We start from the raw sequence: 23,591 nt of genomic DNA, 5'->3' as shown, positions 1-23,591 counted from the left end.
CACACACCCAGACAGGAGGGCCTGCGCATGGGGAGGTGGGAGAGGATCGCTGGAGATGGACCGCCTCTGGACGTGGGGCCAGAGAAGCTCCCAGCACCCAGAGTCGTCTGGGACACTGGGGGCCTGGAAGGAAGAGCTCACTGATGCCAGCTCCCCATCACTTTCCAGCCTGGTGGAGAGCCAGCTCCGCTGTTTGCGAAAGAGCAGATGAACCAGGGTGAGGTTGCGGGGGGTGGGGGGGAGAAAGGGCTGGGCCAAGGGTCAGCGGCTGCCCCTCAGGCCCAACACTCAGGGGCTGCAGCTGGGAACCTGGGGTCCATCCAGAGCACCCCCAGCCCCAATTTATCTCCGGGCTCCCCCTCCTCAAGCCTGATCCAGGAATGCTGTGGTTTCCTGCTGGCGCCTCTGGTAGTCTCCACTGCCAACCCCCTCCCCTACCCCCCCCCCACCACGCTGCACTAATGGCTCAGCCTGGGGCCCCAGGGACCTCCCCGCCCCCCCAGACTGCTCTGCCAGCCCCCTTGCCCCCTCACCGCTGAAACCCAATCCTCTGCAGCAGCTCCGGCTCAGCCAAGCAGCCTCCAGCAGAGCTGCCCTGCTTGCCACATCGGCTGCACCCTACCTGGTCTCTGCCACGGAGCAACCCCCGCACCCTGAGGCCCATCACTGTGCCCAGCGGGGCCACCACCTGGGGCCAGAGGAGGCCAAGGGGACCCTCCTTCGGACAGGACAGCCCATCTCCCCAGGCCAGTGCCTCTGCCTCGCCTCTGCCCTCCTTGACGCACCCCTGCATGACCCTTCCCAACCCTTGACTGACCCTCTCGCCTGCCCCCCTGCACCCCTGCACCTCCACCCCGGGGGCTGCAGCCATGAAGCCCCCCACGGGCCCGGAGGAGGCCCAGCTGCCCGCCTCAGACATCCGCGCGTTCGCCAGCAGCTGCACCATGCACGGGCTGGGCCACGTCTTCGGCCCGGGGGCCCCACCGGCGCGCCGAGGGCTGTGGGCCGCCGCCGTGCTCCTGGCCCTGGCCACCTTCCTGTACCAGGTGGCAGGGCGGGTGCGCTACTATGGCGAGTTCCACCACGAGACGGCCCTGGAGGAGCGTGAGAGCCGCAGGCTCACCTTCCCAGCTGTCACCCTGTGCAATGTCAACCCACTGCGGCGTTCACGCCTCACGCCCAATGACCTGCACTGGGCTGGGCCCACGCTGCTGGGCCTGGAGCCTGCCGAGCATGCTGCCTACCTGCGCGCCCTGGGCCGGCCCCCCGCGCCCCCCGGCTTCATGCCCAGCCCCACCTTTGACGTGGCCCGGCTCTATGCCCGGGCTGGGCACGCCCTCGAGGACATGCTGCTGGACTGTCGCTACCGAGGCTGGCCTTGTGGGCCCGAAAACTTCACCACGGTGAGCTGTCTGCGCCACCCTCCCCCAGAGCCAGGGGTCCTGGACAGCCGTGCCATGCCAGGGGCCAGGGCTCCCCTCCCCTTGCCTCAACAGTGCCTTTCTGTTCAGCCCCCAAATCGGTCCTTCTCAGCCCCCTCCCAACCCTCAGCTGGACAGCAGAGGGCAAGGTCACACTGGGGGCGCTGGGGGCCCTCACCCAGGCTGGCTCTGGGCCCAGGTCTGGTCTGGGGAAAGCCTGCTCCTAGGGAGTTGGGGGTGTCTGGTGTGCTGGGCCAGGGCCCCCTGCTTCTCTGCCAGCAGGGAGGGGGCTTGGTTTCCCTCTGCCTCTTCTGCCAGACCTGAAGGAGGGCAGTTGGGACCCTCTTCCTTTTATTCCAGTCTCCAAAGAAACACTTGTCCTGCGGGCTGTGCTCAAGGCCTGCGGTGAGGGTGAGGCATGGGGGTGATGGGAGCTGATGAGGGTCCAAGCCCATGTGCCGGTGGAGGGAGGGTCTGGAGGCATGAGGCTTCCCTGGTGGCTCAGCTATCAGGCAAAGAATCTGTCTGGAGTGCAGGAGACCCAGGTTGGATCCCTGGGTCAGGAAGATCCCCTGGAAGAGGAGATGGTCTACCCACTCCAAAATTCTTGGGCTTCCCTGGTGGCTCAGCTGGCAAAGAATCCACCTGCAATGCAGGAGACCTGGGTTTCATCCCTGGGTCCGGAAGACCCCCTGGAGGAAGGCATGCAACCCACTCCACTATTCTGGGCTGGAGAATCCCATGGACAGAGGAGCCTGGTGGGCTATATACGGTCCATGGGGTCGCAGAGTCGGACACAACTGAAGCGACTTATCACACACATTGGGGGCATGAAAATGCGGGCTTCCGTGCTCAAAGAGAGCGCCAGATAGAGGCCAGGGAGGGTCCTCGTGCTGGCCTCGAGAAAGGGCCGGCTGGCCCCCGGAGACACCTGTCCTCTGCCCTTCCCCCAGATCTTCACGCGGATGGGCCAGTGCTACACCTTTAACTCTGGCGCTGATGGAGCCGAGCTGCTGAGCACCCCCAAGGGTGGCATGGGCAACGGGCTGGAGGTTATGCTGGACGTGCAGCAGGAGGAGTACCTGCCCGTGTGGAGGGACGTGGGTACGGGGAGGGGAGCGTGCGGGGGGCATCCCGGGAGTGGGCCCACGTGGAGCCAGGCCTGTCCTTTCCTGTGGGAAGGGGTGGAGTTAGCTGGTCACAGTCCTGGAGAGAGGGGGCTGCAGCAGGGGGGCCCCTGGGACCTGGGCCTCAGGACTCAGGGTCCCTCTCTTCCTGCAGAGGAGACCCCGTTTGAGGTAGGAGTTCGAGTGCAGATCCACACCCAGGAGGAGCCGCCACTCATCGACCAGCTGGGCTTCGGGGCAGCCCCTGGCTACCAGACTTTCGTGTCCTGCCAGAAGCAGCAAGCATCCTCCCTGATGCCCCCACCCCACCCCCCCAGACCCCATCCCAGCTCCTCACACCTGCCCCAGGGACCTCACTGCCCCCCAGGGAGCCTCCTTAACCCACCACCTCCAGCTGAGCTTCCTGCCGCCGCCCTGGGGCGACTGCAGCTCTGTCTCTCTGGACCCTGACTTTGAGCCAGAAGCGCCTGGTCCTCTGGGTACCCCCAGCCCGGGCCTCAGCCCTCCGTATAGTCTAGTGGGGTGTCGCCTGGCCTGCCAGAGCCGCTATGTGGCCCGAAAGTGCGGCTGCAGAATGGTGCACATGCCGGGTGAGAGGCTGGGGGCCTCAGAGGAGGGGGTACAGGGAAGCAGGGGTCCTGGGGGCCGCTCCTGAAGCTGTCCCCTGCCCCCGCCGTGCAGGCAGTGCCCCAGTGTGCAGCCCCCAGCAGTACAAGGACTGTGCCCACCCGGCGCTGGGTAAGGGGCGAGCTTCCCCCGCACCCCGGCCCCACCCCCACCCCGGCTCTGCCGGCGACCCGGATCCCGGCGCCGGCCCCGCGAAGCGGGAGGCCCTGACCCGGGCGCCTGTGGCCGGCAGATGCCCTGCTGCGGAAGGACGCGTGCCACTGCCCCAACCCGTGCGCCAGTACTCGCTACGCCAAGGAGCTCTCCATGGTGCGGATGCCCAGCCGCGCCGCCGCCCGCTACCTGGCCCGGAAACACAACCGCAGCGAGGCCTACATCGCGTGAGCCGGGCGGGGCCCTGGAGGCGGGGCGGGCCCCCGCCTCCGGGCAGAACCTCCGTGTGCACCCAGGGCTGGGAAACCCGGCTACCCAACGCTCCCCGGCTCCGGGGGCTCTGGGCAAGCGCCTCAACCTTCCTGCCAGCAGCCGGCACTAGGGGTGTCCAGCAAACACTCTCCTCCTCCAGGGAGAACGTGCTGGTGCTGGACATCTTCTTCGAAGCCCTCAACTATGAGACAGTGGAGCAGAAGAAGGCCTACGAAATGTCCGAGTTGCTCGGTGTGTCTGCGCCTGCGTGCAGCTGGCGCCCTGCGGCCCGGGGGGAGGCGTGGGCAGGGCAGACAGCTGTGGGCTGACCGGGTGACCCCGCCTCCACAGGTGACATTGGGGGCCAGATGGGACTGTTCATCGGGGCCAGCCTGCTCACCATCCTGGAGATCCTGGACTACCTCTGTGAGGTGGGTGGGCCTGGGCCCCAGCTAGGGGAGGGGGAGTCAAGCCACAGCATCGCAGTGTGGGGTCCACCTCCAGCGCTGCTTGTCCCCAGGTGTTCTGGGACAGAGTCCTGGGTCGTCGCTTCTGGAACCGAAAGTGCCCGCAGAGGCCCTCCAGTGCCAATCTGGTAACAGCCCCCCGAATCCCCACTCCTGCCATCGCCACTGTGGGTGCTCAGCCCCCTCCTAAGTGTAGAACACCATCCCTACCCAGCTGAAAGACAGGGGAGGGCAGTGATCCTGGCTGGTCCCTGGTGGGGGGAGACCCCTCCATCCCTGCCCCCACCTCTGACCCTCTCCCTCCTCTCACAGCTTCAGGAAGGGCCGGGCAGCCATCGGACCCAAGTTCCCCACCTCAGCCCAGGCCCCAGGTAACAAGAAACGGCCTCCTGAGGTCAGGAAGGAGGGCAGAGCTTAGGTCTGGGAGGACAGGGGCCAGGCAGGACCCAGCGCTGCGGTCTGTCTCCCCAGGCCTCCCACCCCCTGCTCCGCTGTTGCCAAGACCCTCTCTGCCTCCCACCGCACGTGCTACCTCGTCACCCGCCTCTAGACGCAGGGGTGGGGGCGCGGTCTGCACCCTGACACCCTGGATGTGACCGACCCACCTGCATCTTTGCCGCCTTCACCCCAAATAAAGTTCTAGAGCATCAGCCTCCGCTGCCGTTCCTCTTACAGGCCGACTGGCCTGGCCACCCTCAGCCCTACTCAGCCCCAAGAAGGCCCTTGCCCACCATCACCCAGCAGACACGGTGTCCAAAATGTTAACCCCCCAGAAATCTATGAGAGAAGCGCGCTGGGAGGGCAGGGGTCACTGCGCCTCCATGTGAGTGAGTTTTGTCAAACCGACATATAAGAGGCAGGCAGACCCGAGGCAGCACTAGGACGCACCCCTGGGGTCCTGTCAGGGAAGGGCGGGCGGGAGGCTCTTATCTGGAGCCCCCGAGAAGTGGGGGAACAGGCGGTGGGAAGCCAGAGGGGCAGCCTGCTCCTAGGAACCAGACTGCTGTCCTGTTTGAGGTGGTCATGACTTTTTCTCACATTAGGGACTGAGTGCTGATATGGCTCCCCATCTCCAGGGGAACCTCTCTTTGCTTCCCCAGCCTCCTGCAAGAGCCAAAGGCCCCAGCTTGGGGTTGGGGGCTGGGGGGGATCTCCTTCCCACCCCTGCCAAGAAGCACACACCCAGATCTGCTTTCCCTGCACCTTCTCTGTACCCTAAGTGTTGGAAAAGGAGAGATTAGGGAGCAGGGCTGGGGGGGTTCCCAACCACGGCTGTGGGTCTCTCCCGGCCCAGCCTGCAGGCCTAGGTGTGGGGGATGAAGACGGAAGAGGGGCGGGTACACAAGGGACCAAAGAACCATCAAGAAAGGCCCGCCCTCTGCTCCCCATTTCTGGTGGTTGCTCCCCATTTCTGGTGGAAGCCCATCCTTGCCTTCGGACACTGGCAGCCTCACTCCCCAGGACCAGCCCCTCCTGGGCAGAGGAGGAAGGGACAGGGACGAGAGCGCACGAGCCACTGCGCGCGCACACGTGCAGACGCAGCATTGCCTCCCGCCCCCAGCATAGATACATGGGGTGAGCGTCACAGCCTCTAAGCCCCAGCCTCTGGCCACTTACAGTAGCAGAGCAAGGGCGGGACAGTTAGGCAGCTGGGGCTGGAAGCAGGGTGACAGAGGGTGATCCAGCGAAGCAGAGGCTCTCCCCCCAGCACTGCCCCGCCCCACCCCAGAGCCGCGTCACCACCACATCAGCCAGACGGTGGGAAAGGAGCCAATTTATGAAATTAAATAAAGTCCACGGAAGGAGTGAAGACCACGGGTGAGGGCACCTCCACCCTGGCTGGCCCAGCACAGCTGGAGCTCGGCACACGGCGCATTCCTGCCTTTCACCCCCTCCCCAGAGGGGGCGTCAAGTGGGCCAGGCCCCCAGCCCTGGAGCCTAGGGGGGGCAGAAGTCGGAGAAGTAGGGGTGCTGCAGGGCCTCCTCCGCCGAGATGCGCTGGACTGGGTTACACTTGAGCAGGTTCTGGATGACAGGAGGAGGCGAGATGGGTTCAGACCTGGAGGCCTTGGGCTACCCCAGTCCACACCAGCCCCAACAAGTGTGCTGGCCGCCCCCCCACGCTGCCCTTCATCACCTGCAGCAGGTCCCTCCCTGTGGCATTGAGCTTGGGCACGACGTTCACCAGGGAAGTTGTGGCTGGGTACATTGGGTAGGGCTGTAGGGGGGGCAGGGAGAGTCAGACCAGGGGTGCAGGAGCATGGAGACTGCCAGGGCCAGACACTCGGGGGGAACCACGCATGACCCCCGCCCCCCGCCCCCCTCACCACATCACACCTTATAGTCTGGCAGCTTGGTCATGGCGGGCCACTGCTCCTCGGTTGGCGTGCCCAGGAGTGTGTCCACGGGGTCAAGGGCCACTCAGGGGGAGGAAAAGGGTGAGGGGTTCTCTCCCCAGGAAAGGGAGGTTCTGCCTATGCACCCCCACCCCAGCCCTCCTCACTCCATCCCCTAGTTCACGACACAAGCAGACCCCCAGCCCACGCCACCCTCATGCGCAGCCTCAGCTGTGTGCTGTTCTAGCAGACCAGATACTTGACAGCCGTGATTAACTACTTTGACTGAAGCCCTGAGGTCCGTGGCCCCAGGGAGGCGGTCACCTTCCCCCTCTATCACTTTCCTGCTCCTTTCTGCTCACTCACCCTAAGAATTCAGCTCTCAGCTGGGGAGGAGCAAGCCCTCCCTGCCTACCAGCCACACCAGCTAGCAGCACACACCTGCCCCTTGACCTCCAGGGTGCTCACCACCCTCTGCCCTCAGGACAAGCCCGGAGGTGCCCCCAGTCCTGGCCCCGCCCCCCGCTGCCCTCCCTGCCTGCACTCTGAGCCCCGGGGGCGCTTCCAGATCCCCTCCCAGGGGCTGGGAGGCGGCGTGAGGTGAAGGGAGATGGAAGGATATCGGAAGATCCTCTTCAGCTGGTCATCTACGTCATTGCCAGGGAAGAGGGGCCGCCCAGCGTTGGCCAGCTCTGGGGGAGAGGCGGGGGCAATATGAGAAGAAGCCCTCACCCCTGTGCCCCCCACCCCCACCGCAGGGGCCCCACACCCTTCCCAGGAGAGTACCCTCCACTCCAATGGGAGAGCGCCTCCGCAGAACCTAGAAACATCACCTGCGAAGATGCAGCCGGCTGACCACATGTCGATGGACGTGGAGTACAGCTTGGCCCCAAAGAGGACGTCGGGTGGGCGGTACCACAGCGTGACCACCTGGAGAAGAAGACCCCGCCCACGGGAACCCCCAGTTAGAGATGGAGGAGAGTGCCCAGACAGGAGTTCTGGAGGAGGAGCTGAGCGATGCTCGTTGGGGACCCCCTCCCTCGCTCCCCACATCCCACCCTCACCCCCACAGCTCACCTCAGCTGAGTAACAGCGAACGGGGATCCCAAAGGCGCGAGCCAAACCGAAATCAGCCAGTTTCAGCTCCCCATTCTGGGGATCGGAGCGGGGAGACAGGCATGGAGAGGGGCTCTTCACAGTCTGAGGGAAGGCCCCCTGCTCCCACCTTCCTGCCTGGCTTCCCTCACCCTGCCCCGGCCTCCCAGACGCCCTGCCCCCTCCCCAGAGGTACCCTGTTGATGAGCAGGTTCTGAGGCTTCAGGTCCCTGTGCAGCACATTTCGGCTGTGACAGAAGCCCAGGCCTTTCAGCAGCTGGAAGAGGAATGACTGGGGGCGGGGCAGGGAGGAGGTCATCAGACCCTCTGGATGGGACGTGCACCCTGCGGGGAATCATGGGCCCTGAAACCCCAGCCGTCTTTCAGCACCAAGCTCAGGGCAACTCACCCCTTCACTACTGAGGACCTTCTTTGTACTCTGCTGGGTACTCGAAATGAACGCCGAATGGGGGAGCCCTGGTCCCCATCTTTCTGGAACTGGCAGCTTGGTGGGGCTTCCTGCCTTCCCATCCCACACTGCTGTCTGTCCCCTACCTGGCCTCAACTGAACATGGACAACATAACCATCCATGTGTATATTGTGCTGTGTTATCGTTTATCATTCTTAAGAGTCCCTTGGACAGCAAGGAGATCAAACCAGTCCATCCTAAAGGAAATCAACCCTGAATAGTCACTGGAAGGACTGAGCCTGAAGTTCCAATACTCTGGCCACCTGATGCAAAGAGCCAACTCATTGGAAAAGACCCTGATGCTGGGAAAGATGGAGGGCAGGAGGAGAAGGGGATGACAGAGGATGAGAGGGTTGGATGGCATCACTGACTCAATGGAATGAGTTTGAGTAAACTCCAGGAGATAGTGAAGGACGGGGAAGCCTGGTGTGCTGCAGTTGATGGGGTTGCAGAGAGTCAGACAGGACTGAGCAGCTGAACAACAACAGTCATCAAGCACTTATTTTCCTTGGAAACTTGGAAGGGCACTCGGGCCTAGAACAGTGCCTGGCACACAGCATTCAATAAGAATCTGTGGGATTAATGAATTTCTCTTGGAACCTCATTTTCCCACCTCTCAAATGTAAATCCTATCACTGACATCAGACTTCCTTTCAGGTTAAAGCGGTCGCATGAAAATGATCACTAAGACAGAGGCTCCTAGAAGCAGAAACAGGGTTTTCTCCTCCCCTCGTTCCCAGAGTGTCTCCATGTGGGGCCTGGGAACATGTTCACTGAATACAGAGTCCAACTCCAGCCTCAACGAGCTCCCAGGAAACCGGTTTCCTTACCTTAACAATTTCAGGATCTAGGTCACCATTGCAGCTGTCGAAATACTTCTTAAGGTCCTGAAAAAGGAATGGGGGTGGGGGATGGGACAGAGATGAACCTCAGCTGGGGTCCCTGTATCCTCCCAAGGCTACTGGCCCTCCAGCCCCCCTTTCACCTGGTCGCAGAACTCAAAAACCAAAGTCAGCTTCTTGTCGCTGTGCAGGACGTCATGGAGCCTGGGGAGAAGCGAGGGCTTGGGCAGGCAGGGCCACAGCCCGCACCTAAGAGCCCAATATCAGCCCAGCACATCTCTGAAGCCCCCACCTCCTCTGACCCAGCCCACCCACACACCTGACGATGTTCTTGTGCTTCAGCTCCTTGAGTAGGCAGATCTCCCGAAGGGCAGAACTCGGCACGCCCTACACGTTGGAGGGGCCAGGTGGCCACAGTCACATCCCACCCGGCCCAAGCCCCCAGCCCCTCCCTGGCCCTGGCGCCCAAGTCTTACCTCGTCATCGTCATCCAGCCTCACCCGTTTCAGAGCCACGATCTCATGAGTCTCCCGGTTTTTGGCCTTGAACACTGTTCCGTAGGTGCCTAGAAGAAGGAGGGGAGGCGTAGGGAAAGGATGGGGCACACTTTCCCAACTTAGGAAGCCCCTGCCGGGACAGCAAGCAGCATGGGAGTGTGTTATTGCTGATACTGGAGGAGCAAGGGAAGAGATGTGGGGTAAAGGTTGGGCACGGCAGAGAGCTCTGTGTGTGGTGATGTGGCAAAGAGGTGCCTGCAGATGGCTCAAGGGTGTCTCCAACAGGCAGAGGCTGCAGGGGCCAGGTGAGGAGGTCTATCACAAAGGCCGAGCTTCTGGGGTCTGAAAATAGGGAGCAGGGGTCTGGGAGAGGAATAAGGGCCGCAGGAACGCAGAGGTTGGAGGTCTGCAGAGAGAACTGAGGCTGGGGGTGGGTGAGGTTGTGCAAGAGGTGCTGAGGATGGAGAGCAAATGCAGGACGTGTGGAGGTCGGGAGGTGGGTCACTGGGAGTGCTAAGGTGGGGAGGCAGGCGTCCATGGGAAACGCTAGCAGGGGGAGGACTGCTGTCTGCACGGAGTGTTGAGCTCAGGGGCCAGGGCTGCAGCCAGTGCTGAGGTCGGAATCTGTGGGTATTGCTGACGGTAGAGGAGCCAGGGCTGCAAGGAATGCTGAAGGGTCTGCAGAAGAAGATTTTGCAGGAGCATCTCGCGGTCCCATTACCTTCCCCAATCTTCTCCAGTTTCTCGTATTTCTGCATCCCGGCAGCCGCGCGAGGACCCTTGCGGGCCCTGGGTTCTAAGACTCCGGGCCAGGCGTTGCAGAGGAGGCGGTACCCCAGCCTCCGGGCCCTGCCCCGCCCTCCCGCCTGCGCATGGGCTTCTGGAGCTTGTAGTCCTAGGACGCCAGGTGTCCAAGTAGCGCCAGGGGCCGTAGGCAACAAGAAGACTACAATCCCCAGCAGGCTGCGCTCGGGCTCGCTGCAGCTCCTGCCTCCTGGGGACTCCGGTTCCACCGCGGAGGCCACCCTTGGACTTCAAGTTCCAGGAAGCTCTGCGTGTCCGCTTTCCCCGCTCCCCACAGTCGCGCGCGGCTCCCAGGATGCCCCGCTCGGGTATCCCTTTCAGTGATTACTCGCTTCTTTCGGAAAAGAGTCTCTCCGGGACTACATGTTCCAGAATGCAGCAGGGGTGGGGGCGGTGGTGGGGTGTGGTGGAGGGGCGCTTTCCAGAGTCTGGGCTTTGGCAGCCTGCCTCCCGAGCCCAGGTGGCCCTGGCTCTGCCTGGGTTGATGGTGTTGAGCTTCCAAGACCTCCTGACACTCCCATAACCGGTTCGAACCTCTCCCTGGGCCGTCCGGTGAGCTCAGGATTGCCTGGGGGATGGCTCTGAGCCATATCTTGCCGATGATGACTTCACAGGGGCCAGCTGCCCGCAAGGCTGGAAAGAGAGACAGGTGTGCCCCACTGGAGGTTGGATTCACCATACGCCAGAGACCTCTCTCTCCCCTTTTGTGGTCTCGGAACCCACCCGACTCCAGCAGTTCGCTCCACCCTGATATTCCGAGACAAGCTGGCGCACTGGGGAAGTGTACCCACCCTCTCCCACCCCACCTTACATAGCCCCGGCCCACTGGAGTCGGCCAAGGGTGTGGCCCGAGAGCTGGCAGGTTGGTTACCGCCCTCAACAGACAGGACAGACAGAAGCTACACTTGAAGCGGCCTTGACCTCATCCCTTAAGGAGTTGATTATAGATTTATCTTGTGGCTTCTCTCTAATTGTCTCATGATTGCATTCTTGAGGGCTGTGAACTGGATGAAAACTGCCCTCAAACAGCACTCCTCGGCGCCGCCGGAACCGACGTTGGGGCTTAAACAGTTTGTTAATTAACTCGTTTATGTCTGAACGTTTTCTGCGTACACAATGCTGTCCTTCCCTCGGTGGCAGACTCTCAGAAGCGAAACAGATTCGCTTATCTGGAAGACTTTATAATTTGAGAAAACAAGAAATAGATCTTTAAGTGACAGATGATGACTATGAATAGGGTTCGAGAAGGGAGGGCACGGCAGGGAATCTCTCCGAGGCAGAAGTCCCCCGGTTCGGAAAGACTTAAACTCAGCACAGAGTAATGGGTATCCACCCCGCGCCGCCATCACCGCTCTTCGACCCCACCCCCGTCCTCCTGGCAAAGATAGGGGCTTTCTTGGAGGCACTGGGGACAAGTAGGGGTGGAAGGCAGGGGCTGCCTGCGGGCGCAGAGGGACTCTTGACCCCCGATGCATTGATATTTCAATTTCCTCCGAATTGCCTGATAGCTTGGTGCCTCTTTTATTTTTCCTGCCTGGGATCCCTAGGATGAGGCGGGCTTCCTTTCCGCCTACAGGGGCCAAATGAAGCTCGGAGACGGCGTCTCCAGGCACCCGAGCTCGTTGCGGGGATGCGCTGGGCGTCCGCCTCACGCCGCGCTGAGGGTCAAACCAGGGGCGGCCTCCTCGGCTCTGGGATCCCGGCGCCGCGCAAGGCTTGGCAGCGCGCCTCCGCCCCCTGGGTCTCGGCCCCACTCCCCGCCTCCTGGCCCGCCGCGCCGGGGCCGCGCACGGTGCGGCGGGGCGCGCGCACGTAGGGGGCTGGCCTGCCCGCGACGCGGGGGAAAGTTGAGTTCGGAGAAGTTGGGAGCGGCGGGGGGCACGCCCCGAGGTGGGCCCAGGGGAAGCCGTCGGGAGCGCGCGAGGGCTCCAGAGCCGGCGGGGAGAGAGACCCCGAGACCCCTGGAGCGCCAGGTCCAGAGGAAGCGGGTAAGCTGGGAGGTGGCGGCGGGGGAGGGCCGGGGCCGCCGAGAGAGGAAGGGAGGGGGAAGGAAAGGGGGGAACTCGGAGCGGGGAGGGAGTGGAAGTGCAGGAAAGGGCGGAGACTGGGGCGCGGGTACGCGAGCTTTTGGGGGAGAAGGATGGGGAGGCGAGCGGAGTGATTGCGGGTCGGAAGCGGGGTGTAGAGTCCGCTTCTTCGAGTTCCCTAAAGCGAGGGTGCCGCGCCCCCTGCCACCGGGAGGGGGTACTCTCTGGGAGGCGCCGCCGGCCCTCCCGAACCCGTGCAGTACTCCAGACGACACCCTTCCCGTGCCACCCCCTACTCTAGCCTTAAGGCCCGTCCAGGGCGCCCCTGCCTAAGAGTTGCCCCGAGCTTCAGCCTCTGCCCCCCCAATCTCGGGCTTGGGAAGCGGAGCCAGGAATGGGGGTGGCGGGTCAGGTCGGGACAAGGGGTCAGGCCGGAGAAGGAGCAGCTGGGTGGGGATGGGAAAGACGAGCCCGGGAGAGTGCGACCTAACTCCTGGCGGGAATGGGAGGAGGGGCGCTGGCTGGCCCGGGTGGGGAGCTCTGTGTTGGGTGTGGGGACACGGCGCTGACCTGCACTCCAGGGTCCACTTTCTCCTCCTCCCTAAGCTCCCCAGTCCCGCCAGCCCCACGTCAGGAGAGCGGTGGAATGTGTGAGTCCACTTAGGGGGGGAACGGCGGTGGTGATTAATGCCCATGTGGGGGTCCGGAGTGCTAATCCTCCGGGCCGGTCGGGGCTGGTCCCTGGAATGTGCCCCCACCGCGGATTATCGACACCGATGCTCTGGACAGAAGCAGCTTTGTGTTCTGTGGACGGCGCGGTGGGGGTTGGGGGAGGTAGAGGGGGGAGGGCGGGGGAGGACGGAGGAGCACACCGAGAGCCCAGCCTGGAAGTGGGAGCGGGACACCGGCAGGTGCCAGGCACTCCCTCCCAGACCGGGTTGTCTCCTCCAGTGCCGGGCGCCCCGACAGCGGACTTGCCCTGGCTCAGAGCCTGCTAAGGGGGAGCTGAAGAGAGCACTCAGCTGAGCTGGAATGCCCCGCTAGGGGCATGTGTGGCTCCAGGCTCCCCACCCCGGACCGACCTATATTGTTTGACCCTACACTGACCTGTGTCACCCCTGAGTTGGCCCTAAATCCGGTAACCCTGACCACCACCACCCCCCTCCACCAGCGACACACCGGGGAGCTCAGTTCTCTTGCCATCACAGAGCAACCCCCTACTAGGAACGGGTTCCCCCCAGTATGCTGGTCAGCTTCCCTAACCGCAGCCCTTCTGCTGGCCTCCTTCCGCGCCCGGCGCCCTCCCCAGACGCCCCTACAGTCACAGTCAGGAGGGCGTCAGCCCGGCCGCTCAGATTTTCCTGGCGGCGGGTTTGGGGAGGGGAAGCACTGAGACTGCCCCCAGGGCAGAACCTCGGGATTTCTGTGCCCCCTCCTCCCCGGGCGTCACGTGCCCCTCCCCCAGTATAAAGCACTGCCGGGCCGGTGCCGCCCGCCCGCCCTCCCACTGCTAGAGTGGAGCTGGGCTCCCGCCCCTCCCCCGGGAGCCTCCTCCTCCCCCACTTCGGGGCTGGGCTTTTTTTTTTTTTTTTTCGGAGGAGGGGGGCACAGGACAGCAGCCCCCTTTGCGGGCTGCTCTGGGCTCTCTCCAGGGCTCTGTCTGCCTTCCTTCATCCCCCCTTGCCCTGGCCGGGCCTGGGTCTCACCCCCCACCCCCATACACCCCTCTTGGGTCTCAGCCCCCTCTGCCAGCTGTGACCAGCCCCCTCCACCCCTATTGCACTTCTGGCTGGGCCTGTCCTCCCTCTTCCTCTATCTCCCCACACTGATCTCTGCTGCTGTCTCTCCAGGTCTGGGCCTGACGCCTTCCTGCTCCCCCAGCCCCGGGGGTCTCCCACCCTCTGCTCTCTCCCTCTGCCTCCGCTCAGTCCCTGGGCCTGCTGGGCCTCCATCCTCGCTTCGGTTCTTTGTTCCTCTCTTTTCTTCCTATAACTTTCTCTGCTCCCCCTTCCACCTGCCCAGAATCAGGCGCCAAGGCCCTTGGGAGCCCAGGAGGATCGTGTGGAAGCAGGAGGCTCCCCCACCCCCACGGGGCCCTGCCCTCGCCTGGGCTGGTCTGGGCTGGGGGAGCTGTGTGATGTGGGGGTGCCCCCGCTGGCCTGGGGCCTCTCTCACCTGGTGATCGGTGCCCTCCCCCAGGTTATGCCGCCACCTCATCTCCCTGAAAGCCGCAGCTACAGCGAGAAGGGCTAAGATTTGGCCATGAGCAGCGGCCCCCGGCGCCCCGCGTCGGGCGCAGATTCCTTCCGCACGGTGAGTATTGCCCACTGCTCCTGTACACCACCATTGCTGGGGCTGTGGCTGAGGGTGTGTGCATGTGTGAGTGAGTGAAGAGGCCACGACTGGGGCTCTGGCCAAGGGTGAAGGTGTGTGTGTGTGAGTGAAGAGGCCACCACTGGGGCTGTGGGCAAGGGTGAGGGTCTGTGTCAAACAGGACTGTGAGTGTGTGTGTATGTGCACATGTGAAAAGGCCCGAGAGAGGAGCCTGGATGGACTTGGGAAGGGCACTGCCATGCCTCTCCGGGCCTTGCACGGGCCACCGGGTCTGGGACAGGTACTGGTGGTGACGGTCAGATGGCTTCCAGCCCTGGGGAGGGTCTTGCGGTTCTGTTCCCTGAAGCCCTGGGAGGTTGTTTATCCTCCTCAGCGGGAGAGGAGGAACTTTGGGAATCCTGGGTCTCTAACCAGCAAAAGCCCCCTCCCCCGCCCTGGGTCTTGGAGGCTGTGCCTGCCGGGCCTGCTGCACGGGGCGTCTGGGCAGACCGCCCCGCCCCCCGGCCCCACGTGCCACCCAGGCCCGGCCCCTCCCAGCCCCCACGTGGCCACTGCCCCACGTGTCCCCCTTCCAGTGTTCCTGGGAAGGGCAATGATTAACCCCAGCGCCGGCATAATCCGCGCGTCATTGGTCACTTGGGCCCACGGGGGCACGTGACTGGGGCGAGGTGCCGGCCGGTCCCCTCCCCCTCCACCCCCAGTTCACCCCAGCCCGCAGCCATGGACTTCCTCCTGCGGCCTCAGGTGCGAGGGGCTCTCTGCCCTCCTCCCCCCACCCTGGGCTAGCCCCCTTCTGCTCGCTGGCTTCAGCTGCCCCACTCCACCGCCTTCCTCCCGGTGCTGTTTCTGGTGAGAGTGGGGCCCCGTGCCTGGGGGTAGTTGGGGGAGAAGCCGGGCTCGAGCGGCAGAGATGGGCTGACCAGGGTTAGGGTGGGGGGTGCAAGCTCCTGGCCCTGGCCTCTAGTATCCAGTGTGTCCCCCACCGCCACCCAGCGGCTCCTGACCCCACCTCCCAGGCTCTGCAAGGCCCGCCCTCCTTCCCAGCCCACCTCCCTCCGCTCTTTCTTGCTCGGGTACCCCTGCCCTTGGAGATCTCGATGTCCTTCAAGTCCAGAAGCTCTCGCTTGAGTAAATATTTGGTGGTGCCTGGAGCTGAGACCAGCGGCAGGGGGTGGTGGTGGTTTGGGGGGAGTGCTGGACCAAAGCCGCAGAGTGGCGGCTGCCTGCACTGCAGGGCTGAGCTCTCCAAAGCGCCACCGCGGTCCTGGGCTCCCGCAGAATGACTCAGGTGCAGGGGGAGCGGGATGGGGCGGGGCCGCAGCCCGGGGCGCTGGCTCCCTCCAGTGGGCTCCCAGTTGACTCCGACCAAGCCCGGTTGGTTGGTTAGCTCAGACACCCCACCGAGGAGTTACTTCTCAGGCTCAATGGGACTTGTCTGGGTCTCATTCACGACCTACCGTCAGCGTCAGCCATGTGAACGGCCCAGGTCACACCTCCGACCTTGACTTCTAGGGTGGACACACAGGACTTCTTCGGAGGCCTTCAGGGCTGATGCTTCCCACCTGCCCCAGAACCAACAGGAATGGGCCCAGCCAGGGTGCTGATGGCCCAGGACCCGGGTGGGGGGCGGGACAGGCTGCCAGGGGTAGGGTGCTGAGTCCTCGGCTTTTGGGGTACCAGGGGAGCTGGGGGGACAGGTACTGGATTTCTGCTGCTAGGCGGGCAGGGGGTGTGCTGGGACACCCCCCACCCCCACTCCCCAAGAGTCCTCACGGCCCCTTCTTCCTTGCAGCCAGAGCCTGAGAGCCTGGGCCCCGTGACGGTACCCGGCTTTGCAGCTGAGCAAGAGGAGGATGAACTCCACCGCACCCTGGGCGTGGAGCGGTTCGAGGAGATCCTTCAGGAGGCGGGGTCCCGAGGAGGGGAGGAGCTCGGCCGCAGCTATGGGGAGGAAGACTTTGAATGTGAGGGGGTCGGGGGAAGCGAGTTGGGGGCTGGCATGGTGCTGCTCCGGGCTGGGGGCCTGGGGGCGGGGAGAAGCTGGGGGCCGGCCAGCTGGAGCGGGGGAGGCCAGACCCATTGGCAGCCAGTGCACCTGTCCCTGCAGACCATCGCCAGTCTTCCCATCACATCCACCACCCGCTGTCCACCCACCTGCCTCCCGACACCCGGCGCCGAAAGACACCCCAGGGCCCAGGGCGGAAGCCCCGCAGGCGCCCTGGAGCCTCCCCGACCGGAGAGACCCCCACCATCGAGGAGGGCGAGGAAGAGGAGGATGAGGCCAGTGAGGCCGAGGGGTCCCGGGCCCTCAGCCAGCCGTCACCTGCCTCCACACCCTCTTCCGTGCAGGTGAGCAGGGCAGGGCCCCCCAGGGGTAGGGGCACCGTCTGCAGGATCTCTGGCCCGGCCTCCCCTGCTCACACGCTTCCCTATTCTAGTTCTTCCTCCAGGAGGATGAAGGTGCCGACCGGAAGGCAGAAACCACCAGTCCCTCTCCGCCTCCACCCCAGCCCCACCAGGAGGCAGCTCCCCGGGCCACCAAAGCGGCCCAGACTGGGTAAGGGTCCCCACACAGAGACCCCCCCACACCAGCATCGGTCAGGTGGGGTGGGGAGACAAAGCAGGAGCCTTGAAAGGCTCAGGTTGGGGTTCAAACCCAGTCATGCTGCTAGGATTTGACTCTGGACGAGAACCGATGTCTCTGAGTCCGTTTCCTCGTCTGTAAACCAAGCGTAATAAGACTTTTCCCACAAGGTGGTAGTAGGTTTGAAGGGTGGTGTGAATGAAAGTTTTAAATATGGTTTAGCCACCTCCTCCCATGCCTGCCATCTCCCCGCCGGCCGTGGCTTCAGGGGAGCAATGTCAAACACAGATCAGGGACTGGACAGGTGACCTCCTCACACCCCCAGGACCCCAAGGGGGTGAGAGGAATAGGAGGCCCCCCTCTTGCTTTTGGGGAGCTGCCAGTCCACCCTGGCTGTGGTCTCGTGAAGTAGCAGACAGTACAAGTTACTGCGCCAGACGACTAGGTTCAGGCGGAACATCGATACCAACAGGTGATTATGGAGTTTGGGGATGTAAGCCAGGGAAGGCTTCCTGGAAGAAACCACTTTGAACAAGGTCTCAAGGTCACTACTATCGCCTCCCTGTTGTTTTCCGGGTGCCAGGCAGTGTGAAGGGGCGGGGGGAAGTGAAGGGCAAGTTGCCCCTTCGGGCGGCACAGACTCGCTGGGGAGACAGGCTGTGTGGATGGAACCGGGTTCACCTCGGCCGTCTGCACGGGCCGCGCAGGCCTGCGGGCCGCCAGACGGCCAGGAGGCGGGGGAGCCTGAGAGAGAGCATGGCGTCGGACAGGGGCATCAGATTTGTGGGCAGGAGTACAAACAGAACCTCGGGCACAGAAGGTGGGTGCAGGCGGAGAGAGCCTGGCTCAGGGGGTGCTAGTCACGGGCGCGGGACAGGGGCTTGAAGCCGTGGGGGTGCTGGTCACCAGGGGAACAGTGTACAAAGCTGTGGCAGGGACGGGGCCCTCTGGGGGAGGTGGGGAGAAAGAAAACCCCTCCCCACCCCCCAGTTTGGGAGCTAAGAGCAGAAGCCAGAATCCTAAGGGACAGGTGCTCATACCCTCCTCACGGCTGTGGGGTGGGGGCAGGCGTCTCCAGCTCAAAGGCCCATTTCCACGTCCTTAACACAAGCCCCTATGAGCCCTGAGTCCATTGCTAGCGGTCCCAACCTGGGCACTTTACCGACGTCACTGGCCCGCCTCAGCCTCCCTTTGGTGGCTTGAGTTTCAGGGCAGCTCGGGGGGATTGCTGGGGAGGAAGGAGCTGGGTTTAAACACCGCCCTCTGCTTCCAGAACCCTTGCTGCGCTTCCATATCCCCACCTACCAAGGCGTGTGGGGAGGGAGGCGCGGTTGGGACCGGCTGGAGTCCCCTATCCCAGAGGGCCTCCCGTGTGGCCCCTGGCCGAGCAGGAGGGGCCGGCCTTCCCTGGCTCGCTCACGGCCGCCCTGTCTGTGCAGGGCCCAGGTGGAGGAGGTGGTGCCCGTGGCCAGCGGCACAGCGGGAGGTGATGATGGGGGTGCCTCTGGGCGCCTCCTGACCAAGGCGCAGCCCGGGCACCGCAGCTACAACCTGCAGGAGAGGAGACGCATTGGAAGCATGACGGGGGCTGAGCAGGCACTGCTGCCCCGGGTCCCCACGGACGAGAGCGAGGCGCAGACGCTGGCCACGGCCGACCTGGACCTCATGAAGAGTGCGTGCCAGGCCTGGGCAAGCCTGGAGCTGGTGGGGCAGGGGGGTGGGGGTAAGAGATAGGGACCTTTGACCCTCTCCCCACCACCACTGCAGGTCACCGGTTTGAGGACGTTCCTGGGGTACGGCGACACTTGGTGCGGAAGAATGCCAAAGCATCTGCTCAGAGTGGCCGGGAAGGGCGAGAGCCTGGCCCCACGCCTCGGGCCCGGCCCCGGGCCGCCCACAAGCCCCATGAGGTAAGTTCGCCACTGCACGGTCTTCCATCATCTCCCTGTGGATCTGCTGTCCACAGCCCCCACCGCTTCTCAGACCAGCAGTGATCACGAGCCCCGGGTGGCCATGGATGGTTTTCAAGGTTGCGCACTGCACAAGAGTGCAATCTTCAACAGTGTTGATTTTTTTTTAATTGACATATAGTTGATAGCACAATATTATGTTAACCTCAGGTGCCCCACATAACCAATCAACGTTTAAACAACATCATAGAATATTCACTACGGTTAAATCCAGTAGCCGTCTGTCCCCAAACCGTTATTACAGTGTTAACTGAGCTGCTGTTGTTCATGTGGCCGTTACAGTTCTGGTCCACATTCTAGACACGTTGACTTCTCTCATGGCCGTTTTCTGGCAGCTGGCAGTGAGGTGTCTGAGGGTGGCTTCACGCAGCAGCACGCTTCATGTCTCAAAGTCTGGTCACCTCCCCACTCGAGTCCTCCTGCATCCTGTCAGGGTGACAGAGACAGTGACCGGCCAAGGCCGCTCGGGTACTTAGTGAAAGTCGCTCAGTCGTGTCCAACTCTTTGCGACTCCATGAACTATACAGTCCATGGAATTCTCCAGGCCAGAGTACTAAAGTGGGGCGCCGTTTCCCTCTCCAGGGGATCTTCCTAACCCAGGGATTGAACCCAGGTCTCCCGCACTGCTGGCAGATTGTTTACCAGCTGAGCCACAAGGGAGGCCCGGTCCTTAGGGATTCCTAAGGGATTCTAAGGTTCCAGTACTCTGGTCTTGAGCCCTAACCCTGCCAGTGGGTTTTTCTGGGTAACCTTTTGACCGCGATCCGACACAGTAAAAGCACGCTCAGGTGAAGTGCACAGCTCCGTGACGCTTTGCACGTGTGAACCTGAGCCAAACCGACCTCGATACAGGACAGCCCCACACCCAGAGTCCCTTCAGGCCTCTGCCTCCTCGGCACCCTCAGAAGTGACCGCTGTGGCCCTCTTCAGTTTTGCCAGCTCTAGCAATGCGTGCAAATGCATCCTGCCAAGTTCCTGTGTGTGTGTTTAGTGACCATTTGTCAAACACTTCCTCTGAGTCATGTACCATGCCAAGTGTTCTGTGTCTTTTTTCTTTTATCCCCCATTATGCCCCCCATTTTTTAAATTACAGTTTATTTATAATGTGGTGCTGGTTTCAGGTGTATGGCAAAGTGGTTCAGTTGTACACACCTATACATACCATGTTTTCAGATTCTTTTCCCTTATAGATTATTACAGACTATTGAGTATTTAGCTCTTTGTGCTGCACAATAAGTGGGTCCTTCTTGGCCCACTAGAGGCCTTTGAGGTGGGTGGCATCGCTCTTATTTCACAGATGAGGGAGAGCTGCAAAGTGGGTCAATAACTCGCCTGGGCTCCGGACCTGCGCCCTATGCCCCACGGGGTCACAGCCTCCGTCCCACCACGCCTTCTCCTGTCACCCCAAGGTGTTTGTGGAGCTGAATGAGCTGCTGCTGGACAAAAACCAGGAGCCTCAGTGGCGGGAGACAGCGCGCTGGATCAAATTCGAGGAGGATGTGGAGGAGGAGACGGAGCGCTGGGGGAAGCCCCACGTGGCCTCCCTGTCGTTCCGCAGCCTCTTGGAGCTGCGCCGGACCCTGGCCCACGGTAACGCGCGCCCACCTGTCCTCACCCCGGGAATTGCCTTTGCCCGAGCCCATTCTCCGAGGACCAAACAGTCCCACACATTTGTCTCGAGCAACAGGGTGTGTAAGGTCACCAGAGCCCAGAAGGGAGCATCTCTTGTCATGACGTCACCTCTCACGAGTCCTGCCGTTCCTCGGGCTCTGTCGTTGGGTGACTGCAGGGCAGGCCTGACCCTCTTCTCTGGTCTGGCATCTTCAGCAAGCAGCTTCTCTAAGTGATATTTTCAGATAAACTGAAGCTGGTATGTTTTGGATGCTGCAGTGTTGTTAAACAGTTTTGGTGGAATGCTTTCTGAGATCCCAGACATTCTGGGCAGCGTGACCTAAGCTGTAGGGCGGTGTGGGCTCCCAGCAGCGTGGCCTAACCTGTAGGGCGGTGTGGCCTCTACTGCATGAGCACAGGTGCTCACGTCTGATGTTCTGCTCTTGGCTTGATTCCTCCTTCCTGGTGGGGAACCGCTCCCACTTGCTGTCAGCAGCCAAGGACTCAGAAGCCTGCTGTCAGGACTGTACCCAGCTAGGAGTTGCTAGGCTCTGAGTAAGGCTTGAGGGCTTTGGGTGAGGTGCCAGAATGCAGGGCTGGATCGCCAGGCTGTGCTGTCTGGCTTTTGGCTGCTCGGGGGGCCTTTGGTTTTGTTTGTTCCGTGTCCCTGTGAATTGACCTTGATAGGAAAATGACTTGGTGACTTTTAAGAGGACCTTCATCTCTCCGGGAAATGGCAGCTCAGAGCAAGGACAGGCTGGGTATCCTTGAGCAGCTGCTGGACTTGGGGACGCTGAGGAGTCCAGGGTTCGGGGGGGGACTCTTCGGATGGTTCTGGGGCTGCCACGACTGGCTGGGTCATGCTCCAGAGGGCAGAACTGGGCCCTCAAGTGGACGGCAGAGGCAGCAGGTCAGTCCGGAGGAAGTTACCGGCAGCGAAGGGCAGTCCAGCCCACGTGGGTGGCCTGGGATGCTTCCTGCTGCGTGCTTCCCAGAAGAGGTGTCTAGCCAGGTGGCCTCTCTGAGAGCTGCGGTTTCCTGGCCTCTGCTGAGCGTCACATTCCCGAAGGGAGAGAGGGCTTGGGGACTTGGGCCTCAGGCGGAGCTGGGCCCCGCTCACCGGTTTCAGGGCTGCACAGTGCCTCCCTGCCTGTCCCCCCGTTCCCAGCCCTGCCTCCCGTTTCCAGCCCTGCCCCCCGTTTCTTGGCTGGGGACGAGGCCCCTCTGTGTCGTCCTTGTTCCAGGGGCTGTGCTCTTGGACCTGGATCAGCAGACCCTGCCTGGCGTGGCCCACCAGGTGGTGGAGCAGATGGTCATCTCAGACCAGATCAAGGCCGAGGACAGAGCCAACGTGCTGAGGGCCCTGCTGCTGAAGCACAGGTGAGCCCCACGCTCCACACCCTGCCTGCCTGTCCCGGCCGCCAGCCCGCCTCACCTCCCTGCCTGCCTGGCCCCGGCCGCCAGCCTGCCTCACTGCCCTGCCTGCCTGGCCCCGGCCGCCAGCCCGCCTCACCGCCCTGCCTGCCGCCCCGCAGCCACCCCAGCGACGAGAAGGACTTCTCCTTCCCCCGCAACATCTCAGCCGGCTCCCTGGGCTCACTGCTGGGGCATCAACCACGGCCAGGGCGCTGAGAGCGACCCCCACGTCACCGAGCCCCTCATCGGAGGCGTCCCTGAGACCCGGCTGGAGGTGGAACGAGAGGTGAGAGGGAGAAGGCAGCCCCGCTGGGGTGAGGTCCAGCCACCCCAGAGGCTGCAGGACCACGACGAGCGAGCGGGGCGGAGGCAGGCAGGGGCAGGGCGGCCCAGCTGAGCCCCGGCCTCCTGCCTCCCCAGCGCGAACCGCCTCCTCCAGCTCCTCCGGCCGGCATCACTCGCTCCAAGTCCAAGCAACGAGCTGAAGCTGCTGGAGAAGATCCCTGAGAACGCCGAGGCCACAGTGGTCCTTGTGGGTACGCGGGGCGGGGACTGGGGATGGGGTAGGGCTGGGGCGGGGGCTGGAGGCCACCCTCACTGGGCTCTCACCCACGATGGCCGTACACCCGCAGGCTGCGTGGAGTTCCTGGCCCGCCCCACCATGGCCTTCGTGCGGCTGCGGGAGGCAGTGGAGCTGGACGCCGGTGCTGGAGGTGCCTGTGCCCGTGCGCTTCCTCTTCCTGCTGCTGGGCAGCCGAGCAGCGCTAACATGGACTACCACGAGATCGGCCGCTCCATCTCCACCCCTCATGTCCGACAAGGTCAGCCGCGCCAGAATGCCACCCCCACCCCCTCGCCCGGCGCCCCAGCCCGGCTCCCAGGCCCTGGCCCCGCATCCTGTGTCCTCACTCGCCCTGGTCCTTTCTTGGCAGCAATTCCACGAGGCGGACCCTACCTGGCGGAACGAGCGGGAGGACCTGCTGACGGCCATCAACGCCTTCCTGGACTGGCAGCGTGGTGCTGCCGCCCTCGGAGGTGCAGGGCGAGGAGCTGCTGCGCTCAGTTGCTCACTTCCCAGCGCCAGATGCTCAAGAAAGAGGGGAGGAGCAGGGCCGGCTGTTGCCCCGGGGCAGGGCTGGAGCCCAAGTCGGCTCAGGATAAGGGTACGGGGCAAGTACGAGCCAGGGGGCTGGGTCGGGCTGTCCTGGGTCGGGCTGGGGCGTCAGGAGGGCAGGTGGGCAGGCGAGAGCAGGGACGAGCGCCTGACCGCAGGCCCCGGGCTGCAGCGCTCCTGCAGATGGTAGAGGTGGCCGGTGCGGTGGAAGACGATTCCCCTGCGGCGGACAGGCCGGCCCTTTCGGGGGGCTGATCCGAGACGTGCGACGCCGCTACCCCACTTACCTTGAGCGCTTCCGGGATGCGCTGGAACCCCCAGTGCCTGGCCTGCTGTCATCTTCATCTACTTCGCGGCCTTCTTGTCTCCCGCCATCACCTTCGGGGGTTGCTGGGTAAGGAGGGGCTTAGCCAGGGCAGAGCGGGAAGGGCATGGGCTCCCCCC

At 63.3% G+C, this 23,591-nt stretch overlaps 3 protein-coding genes across 3 annotated transcripts; 2 read left to right on the top strand and 1 right to left on the bottom strand.

Annotated features, from left to right (window-relative positions):
- ASIC3 (acid sensing ion channel subunit 3) lies at nucleotides 507-4,701 on the top strand. Its single transcript, XM_018046764.1, has 11 exons — nucleotides 507-1,403; nucleotides 2,375-2,525; nucleotides 2,703-2,830; nucleotides 2,943-3,138; nucleotides 3,230-3,286; nucleotides 3,408-3,555; nucleotides 3,741-3,832; nucleotides 3,932-4,011; nucleotides 4,101-4,175; nucleotides 4,360-4,418; nucleotides 4,519-4,701. Exons 1-11 carry the CDS (start codon nucleotides 870-872, stop codon nucleotides 4,595-4,597), a joined length of 1,599 nt encoding a protein of 532 aa, XP_017902253.1. The 5' UTR covers nucleotides 507-869; the 3' UTR covers nucleotides 4,598-4,701.
- On the bottom strand, nucleotides 5,804-10,164 carry CDK5 (cyclin dependent kinase 5). Its single transcript, XM_005679654.2, has 12 exons — nucleotides 10,009-10,164; nucleotides 9,267-9,355; nucleotides 9,110-9,177; nucleotides 8,934-8,994; nucleotides 8,779-8,835; nucleotides 7,675-7,770; nucleotides 7,461-7,535; nucleotides 7,217-7,313; nucleotides 7,006-7,075; nucleotides 6,385-6,445; nucleotides 6,185-6,265; nucleotides 5,804-6,072 (listed from the first exon to the last, which is right to left on the bottom strand). Exons 1-12 carry the CDS (start codon nucleotides 10,043-10,045, stop codon nucleotides 5,986-5,988), a joined length of 879 nt encoding a protein of 292 aa, XP_005679711.1. The 5' UTR covers nucleotides 10,046-10,164; the 3' UTR covers nucleotides 5,804-5,985.
- Nucleotides 11,901-23,586, top strand: SLC4A2 (solute carrier family 4 member 2; the record flags this gene model as incomplete). The annotated part of the gene is given in 24 exon segments (XM_018047468.1): nucleotides 11,901-12,079; nucleotides 14,318-14,431; nucleotides 16,245-16,416; nucleotides 16,560-16,801; nucleotides 16,891-17,009; nucleotides 18,476-18,708; nucleotides 18,804-18,946; nucleotides 20,416-20,596; nucleotides 21,862-21,997; nucleotides 22,153-22,228; nucleotides 22,230-22,319; nucleotides 22,454-22,507; nucleotides 22,509-22,569; nucleotides 22,666-22,736; nucleotides 22,738-22,785; nucleotides 22,788-22,838; nucleotides 22,840-22,854; nucleotides 22,966-23,043; nucleotides 23,045-23,154; nucleotides 23,156-23,196; nucleotides 23,320-23,362; nucleotides 23,364-23,385; nucleotides 23,387-23,461; nucleotides 23,464-23,586. Coding segments are annotated over 23 exon segments (2,235 nt in total), but the record flags the coding sequence as incomplete, so codon positions are not given.

This window comes from Capra hircus, chromosome 4, assembly GCF_001704415.2.
Source record: "Capra hircus breed San Clemente chromosome 4, ASM170441v1, whole genome shotgun sequence".
NCBI classification, from domain to species: Eukaryota; Metazoa; Chordata; class Mammalia; order Artiodactyla; family Bovidae; genus Capra; species Capra hircus.
The sequence above is the reverse complement of the archived record's forward strand: the minus strand, read 5'-3'. Positions and strand labels throughout refer to the sequence as shown.

Coding starts and splice junctions, on each gene's coding strand:
- ASIC3 (XM_018046764.1), top strand. CDS start 870: ATGAAGCCCCCCACGGGCCCGGAGGAGGCCCAGCTGCCCGCCTCAGAC. Junction 1,404..2,374: donor GGCCCGAAAACTTCACCACG/GTGAGCTGTCTG, acceptor CCCTTCCCCCAG/ATCTTCACGCGGATGGGCCA. Junction 2,831..2,942: donor TGTCCTGCCAGAAGCAGCAA/GCATCCTCCCTG, acceptor CACCACCTCCAG/CTGAGCTTCCTGCCGCCGCC.
- CDK5 (XM_005679654.2), bottom strand. CDS start 10,045: ATGCAGAAATACGAGAAACTGGAGAAGATTGGGGAAG. Junction 8,995..9,109: donor AAGCACAAGAACATCGTCAG/GTGTGTGGGTGG, acceptor GCTTCTCCCCAG/GCTCCATGACGTCCTGCACA. Junction 6,266..6,384: donor CCAAGCTGCCAGACTATAAG/GTGTGATGTGGT, acceptor CCCCCCCTACAG/CCCTACCCAATGTACCCAGC.